The sequence below is a fragment of the Populus alba genome, chromosome 2 (genome assembly GCF_005239225.2).
Source record: "Populus alba chromosome 2, ASM523922v2, whole genome shotgun sequence".
Taxonomy (NCBI): Eukaryota; Viridiplantae; Streptophyta; class Magnoliopsida; order Malpighiales; family Salicaceae; genus Populus; species Populus alba.
In genome coordinates this window covers 3,513,914-3,521,219 of record NC_133285.1, presented here as the reverse complement: position 1 = coordinate 3,521,219, position 7,306 = coordinate 3,513,914, and the positions used below count along the sequence as shown (strand labels likewise).

The 7,306-nt window shown below is 35.2% G+C and overlaps 1 protein-coding gene across 1 annotated transcript; it reads right to left on the bottom strand.

The window, feature by feature from the left end:
* Positions 1-252: 252 nt before the first annotated feature.
* On the bottom strand, positions 253-4,058 carry LOC118049323 (calcium-transporting ATPase 12, plasma membrane-type). The gene has a single exon (XM_035059296.2). The coding sequence runs from the start codon at positions 3,835-3,837 to the stop codon at positions 685-687; it is 3,153 nt and encodes a 1,050-aa protein (XP_034915187.1). The 5' UTR covers positions 3,838-4,058; the 3' UTR covers positions 253-684.
* Positions 4,059-7,306: the final 3,248 nt, after the last annotated feature.

Sequence of the window (7,306 nt, the reverse complement as noted above, 5' to 3'; positions counted from 1 at the left end):
CCATTCATTTTATAAAGTATTATAAAGTTATCCTGAAAAACTCAGTCAATAATTTAAACTTTTTCTGCTGAACTAATTCTTTGACAATTACTGGGATTTTTGAACTCTGTTTTGCAGATTAATGATTTGGAAAGATTGATTATTCCAATGCTGCTCGATCCAGTCCAAAAACAGTTCTTGTGGCTGATGGTTCTCTAATTACAATTTCATAATTTCTGCCTTCTGCTTGCTTTTCTTTCTAGCTGTAGCAGATTAGAAAATGAAGGGGGAGCTGGTATTATTAACAAAAGTACTTTTGTTTATGCCTGAAACAAATAAAAAAAAAATGTCCTAAACACATCGATCGTGCTATATACTGCTGAACTAACATTTTGTATCCCTACAAATCTGAAACTCTGACAAAAAGTTCATTGCAGGAGACGATACACGTTACAAGAAGAGTCTGCATAACAAGTTTCATCTATCAGTATAAAGCTACAAGGCATTGGAGGAGGAGTATCCTGAAAGTGGCTAGGTTAAGAGTGCGTCATGTACCACATTCATGAATCTGGGATTAAGAAAGAGGGTTCGTGAACTGGGATTATGAGCAACTTGCTTCTAGTGCTAAGAAACACGCTCTTATCTCAAGCTGCTTTCCGAATGCTACTTGGCCAATACCATTGTTCTTTTCACCTTGCCACCATTCTAAGATGTTCCTCTGAAGTATATGGAATTCATGACTCTTTTATATGTTGCAACCGGCCGCTTCAGGTGACTGAGGAATGGTTTGCCTGAAACTGGAATAAGTTTCACAAACCAACCAATTGGCCAGGACACAGCTGCAAATGCAATACAAGTCACCCACTGCCACCAGTTCAACCGCTCTGTACTTGCAAACTTCCTCAGGAATTCCACCATCACCACCTGAAGAACAATAGTAGTGGCGATGATTCCCAGAAACAAATGGTTACTGTGAATGCCTTTGAATACGTTCTGCTTTTCCATATTCCTTGCATTGAATTCGTTGAAAACTTGGCAGAGCACAAAAGTGTTGAATATTAGAGTGTCGTTAACCTCTGCACTTACATTGAAGATAGACTCGCCTGCAAACTGTAATGTCAATAATATTGTTATCTGATAAAAAGCTTGAGCTAGAAGATTTCTCCACATTATATTAGTGATGAGGGGCGCAGTTCGCCCCACTGGTGACATCTGCATCAGCTCATCAGTGGGTCGCTCTGTAGCAAGGGCCAGAGCTCCCAATGTATCCATGATGAGGTTTACCCACAACAACTGAACGGCTGTTAATGGAACCTCTCCGGCAGAAACTGCTGCAATAAAGTTGATCACAAGAGCTGCAACGTTCACAGTTAGTTGGAACTGAATAAATTTCTGAATATTGTTGTATACACACCGCCCCCACCTCAAAACAGTAGCCACAGAAGTAAAGTTATCATCCAAAATCACAATATCTGAGCTCTCCTTGGCAACCTCAGTACCTTGGATGCCCATGGAGAGTCCTATATCTGCTTCTTTTAATGCAGGTGCATCATTCGTGCCATCTCCTGTGACAGCAACAACATGGCCTTTCTGTCTCAGGCATTGTACCATTAGAAGTTTGTCGAAAGGGGAGGACCTTGCCATCACACGGATCTTATCTACCTTCTCCATTCTCTGTTCATGCGCGTAGTTACGAAATACAACACCTTCGACCACTTGTTCATCGTCAACTTGGCCATTGAGCTCTAATATGCCGCATTCTGTTGCTATAGCTTTTGCTGTGAAAATATTGTCACCGGTTATCATTTTCACGCTCACTCCGGCAGCTTTGCAAATTTCCACCGCTTTCTTGGCTCCATATCTACACGGATCCTTCAGCCCGACTATCCCTAACAAGGTCAAACCATCTTCTTGTAGCCCCTGGTGTTGCTCCCCGTCGTTGTCTTTCATTCCTTCCTGGTCCGTGATCCTTTTATGAGCAAACGCAATGCATCGAAGGCTACTAGCCGCCATACCTTGGATTATTTTCTCGATTTTACTTCTTTCATCTTCGTCCATGGACTTTATGCTGCCAAGACTGTCATAATAACTTGAACACAAAGCTAATATCATCTCAGCAGCTCCTTTCCAATGTACATGAACAGTATTGTCAGCCTTCTTCCTTATTGAAACCCCACTTCGTTTCTTCTCTGAGTTGAAAGTTTCAACATGGAGAATGGTACAACTTTCCTTCAATTTTTCCATATCCATGCCCAGTTCAGAAACGGCCCATGAAAGAATAGCTTTTTCAGTTGGACTGCCTGAAAACTCATGAGGCGCGGATCCTGATGCAGATTTGTAGACACTACCAGTCGTGTTTAAACTGACTCCTTGGTGGAATACTTCAACAATTGATGGAGCAATTGTTCTGTAAGAATCTTCCTCAATGGGTTCCTGGCCAAGCCAGAACTTGGTTACTTTCATCTTATTTAGTGTCAGTGTGCCTGTTTTGTCGGTGCAAATTACTGTGGCTGAGCCCATTGTTTCACAAGCTGAAAGTTTTCTGACCATTGCTTGGTCAGCCATCATTCTCTTCATAGAGTAAGCTAGTGTTAAGGTGACTGCCAACGGCAAACCTTCAGGAATTGCAACAACCACAATAGTGACTGCAGCAGCAACAATGCGTACAACTGCATTTAACACATCGTCCGTATCTGTTCTGCTACCGATATACTCCTTCTTCCCCTTGTCATCTTTTGTATTTCCAGTGAAGTAACGAGCTAACATGACTACAAGCACTACAAAAGCAACTGAAAGGCCGACCTTCCCAATAGAAGAAGTTAGTTTGTCGAGCCTAGCTTGTAGCGGTGTTCGTTCATTGGAGTCGCGAGTTATCGAGCTCATCATTTCCCCCCATGCTGTTTTCATCCCCACAGATGTCACAAGCATTCGAGCATATCCATCAGCAATTTTCGAACCGGAAAACAAGAAGGGATTCTCTTGGGTGTTGACTGCTACATGGTCGCTCTCTCCCGTCATGCTTGACTCGTCCACTTCCAAAGAGTGTCCATCCAAGAACAAGCCATCAGCAGGAATTTGATCACCAATATTCAAGAAGACAATATCTCCTACAACAATATCAAATATGGATATTTGCTGTCGCCTTTCATTTCGAAGAACATCAACCTTAATATTGTTACTTATCTTCGATAGCTTGTCGAATTGTGTTTCCTGTCTAAAGTTGCTGAACGCAGAGACAACAATGACCAGAAAGACTGCAACAAAGATACTCCCACCCTCGTACCAGCCCTCCTTGACGCCGTGTTGTTTGATGCCAAAACCAAGGGCAAGAGCAGCGCACACCAGCAGAATAAGAATGGTGGTGTCTCTAAAAGCTTCCAGCGCAAAAAATAAAAATCCTTTTGGCGGTGGCTTATGGTAAGTGTTGGGACCGAACATCTCACGCCGCCTTCTGACTTCTTCGTCATGACCGGTGATTCCAGTTTTTGAGTTTATCCCAAAAGCTGTGGCGACACCTTCAACTCCTCCAAGACTGTTAAGAGATTCCAAGTCTTTCTCCTTCACCATTTTGGTGAATTTCATTTGATCATCGTCAGATATATTGATGGTCGATTCTCGCCCTTTCTTCTGATTTTTGGAACCGGTTGGCTCCGTATCAAGCACGGTGCAGGAAACAGAGTGCAAAATCCCGGAGTACTGATGGCTGTTAATTTCTGATGCCATCTCTCTTACGAGAGAAAGCATTGCCCTGACCGAGCAGATAGCTAGATAAGCGATGCGCCACCTCTTCTGGGCTTGGCTAATGGTGTTGGCAAGCAATGTGCTGCTGTCGACATGTGTTGGCTTGCTGCTTGTCATGTTTTCTCTTTTGTTCTTTGCTTGGGGGAGAAGTGACAGCGCTAGGGAGGTGATCAGAACTAGGAAGAGAAAACGAAGCTATCTATATGGATCAGAACTAGTTCTGTCGATATGGTTCGTTTAGAAGTTCCATTTCCAATTAACTTGGCTTTATAATGGACTTCTGAGCAGCTGTAGAGGTTTTGTTTTTACTTTATTATAAAAACGAAGGGGTAATTTCATTACAAAAACGAAAAATAAAGAAACCCCCTTTAATAATTTATCAAGAAGATACAGTATTCTTGTTCAACATTTAGATTTGAGTTTGCCTCGAATATTTATATTCCCATTAAACAAAAACTGGTGTCCGATTATATATATATATATAAGCATATTTCATTTCCCTTTTAGCAACTTGGACATGGATTATTTGAAGCCTAACGCATCGGAACGAAGATAATCCCATCAGTCTCGCCAACAATAGAAGAGTTCATGGGAAGCCATGTATTTTGGCCGAAGAAAACCATCTTAACCAATTCGTAAAAGAAGAATAAATCTTCAGCAGCTTGCTGGTAATATTTTCTACAATATCGGTTCAAGTTAATTACTATTTTATTCAGTTTTTTGTAGCTTTGGAGTTTCAGCAAGCCTAGTTCATATCCAAACAATTAGTGTAATCCCAAAATAATCTTCACACTTGGCAGACAGATTCTTTAACAAACGACCCGCATGAAATGATAAAAGTTTAGGTACGGCTATTTTGAACGCGGTTTCTAACTGACTTCTTAACAACCATAAATGATAAAAGCTTAGGTACGGGTGGTGGGTTGTAATTATTTTTTAAATAATTTTTTATATTAAAATATATATTAATAATATTTTTTATTTTTTAAAAATTATTTTTAACATCAGTACATGAAAATAATTTGAAAACACTAAAATATATTAATTTAAAGTAAATAAAAAAATAATTTTTTAAAAATTTTTTTCTAAAATACTTTTAAAACGTAAAACAAATAAGCCTTAACTCCTATAGATGAGTTAGGTTTTACGTGGTCAGCTGTTTTATGTTAAAGAATATTGGCTCAAGTTAACAATTTAATATATTATATTAGATTTAGGATATATTTTATTATATTTTTTAAGTGAATGTTTTTAAAATTTGAAATTTATATAAATTTAAATATCTTATACTTAATTTTATCTAAAATTAAAATAAGAATAAAAGATGCTGCTATTTTAGTTTAAAATTTGGTTTTATCTGTTATTATTTAGGTATCTAACTTTAACCCGAGAATTGAAAGTTGAAGTTGTTGAACATGAGTTTCGTGATTAGAATTTGTGATTATTTGATTATTGAGATTTTAATATTATGTCAAACAACTAACTAAACAAGTTTTTTAAAAGTTTAAATTATCGGATAAGATGATAATTAAAAATTTTATATGTAAACTTAAAACTTGTAGAGACTCATAATATTTTATGCTTAATTTTTTTTAATTAAAATGATAGCTATAAAATTTAAACTCGTAATCATTTAATTATCAAAATATACTTTAATATCCTATCAAATAATCATTTTATATATATATATATATATATATATATATATATATATATATAAAATCAACGGAATAAGATTCAATAATAATTTTATATTAATCTGCAAGAATATACGAAGGATATTTTTTTAAAATTAATTATTTTTAATGGAGATTTCATTGTCCGGCTCCGTACTGCATTCAATTGCCAACAAAATGAGAAAGAGACCCTGGGCAAAGTCCCAATTCATGATCGACTGCTTGTCTCCAAGTTCACAACCTTCTTCGCACCTACCATTAATTATCATAATCCCCTGGACTTGATTTATTGAATTGTATCAATTTTAATTAGTTGATACAATGAATTATATTATTTATAACTGTTTAATATACTGAGTGATCGGATCGTCTATGATAAACAGCTCTAAATTCAAAACTTACTTTCAAAAAGGAGTTCAAACTAATAGAAAGTTAACTTTTTACTAAGTAAAGTTTATTGATGTAATTTTTTGAATTAATTTGTATGTATTTTGATTAATTTTATAAATTATAAAATTAATAATTATATAAATTTTTAATAACCATTATATATTAATAAATACGGTTCAACCCTGAAATAAGGAAAAGCAAACCTTATTCCGTTGCTAACAAGTTTAAAACTTTTATTTATAATTCAAAGATATTCTACCTCCTGGCTTGTGTATTAAGATAACTTTTGATTACTTGTCTTATAATTAATATAAAAAAGTAGAAATTGCTAGGACGCAAATAGTAGGTTTATGAATCTTTTTTTTTAGAAAAAAAATAAAATTTATTTTATATTTCATCTTTATTTTTTTTAACTAAATATATTTCTGTTACCCCGTGTACACCATCCTTAATTTTTGTAAGGTTATGTGTAGTCGCCGTCTTATGTCGGGGTGCGGACAAATCAAAATTGTCTTTGAAATCTAAGTTGTCCGTACATCTTATGTCCCATTCCACAGGCTCGGTTTCTGCCGCCTAGGCACCGTCCGTCGTTGAACGAAAACATGCGCGGCGTTTGCTTTCAAGTGCGTTAGCTAAGATTACCCCCTTTTTTTTTTTTATGTATTTTAAAAAATATTTTTTAAAAAATTAATTTTAAATTAATATATTTTTAGTATTTTCAAATTATTTTGATGTGCTGATATCAAAAATAATTTTAAAAAAAATAAAAAAAATATCATTAAAATGTATTTTGACATGTAAAGTTATTTGAAAAGCAACGCAACCACACTGCCAAAGCAACTCGAATTATATTTTAAAAAAATTAATTTTATTTTATATTTTTAAATTATTTTGATATACTAATATTAAAAATATTTTTTAAAAAATAAAATAATATTATTTAAATATATTTTTAAACAAAAATAAGCTTTAAACTACAATTGATATTATATTTTCAAAGACATCCTAACGAAGAATTAAAAGTGATAAAGAAGCTTTTTATTTTTATTGTGTTTCATGTTGCCATATAAAACAAATATATTTTCAAAAAAATAAAGCTACCTTATTGGAACAGCTTTATGTTTTGATGAGCTGTCCCAGCTCCACCACCAAATTTGCTATGGTTCAATGAATTTTTAAATACAGAGATTTAAAAAAGAAGTCCAAAAAAGAGAAAAGAGATAAGAAAGTGAAAGCTGCCGTACTTGTGTCGTGTCACGTGCGTGTAGAAAATGGCATGATCTCTCCCAACTAACCAAGCGACTGAACAGGTTAATGGATTTCCTCCATTACATTATTTCCATCCAGTTTCACTTTCCAAACTCCCAGATAACCGGACGATACATGCACCAAAATTAGAGGTCCTGAGAGCCAAAAGTGGAGAGTGATGTTCGCTTAATATTCCAAAAGGTAAGAAGAGGTAAAAATGGAAAATTATTTTTCAATTAAAAAACTGAAAATACGCTCAAACAGAAGACTTT

Excerpts from the sequence above, each read along its gene's own strand:
- LOC118049323 (XM_035059296.2), bottom strand. The coding sequence starts at position 3,837 with ATGACAAGCAGCAAGCCAACACATGTCGACAGCAGCACATTGCTTGCC.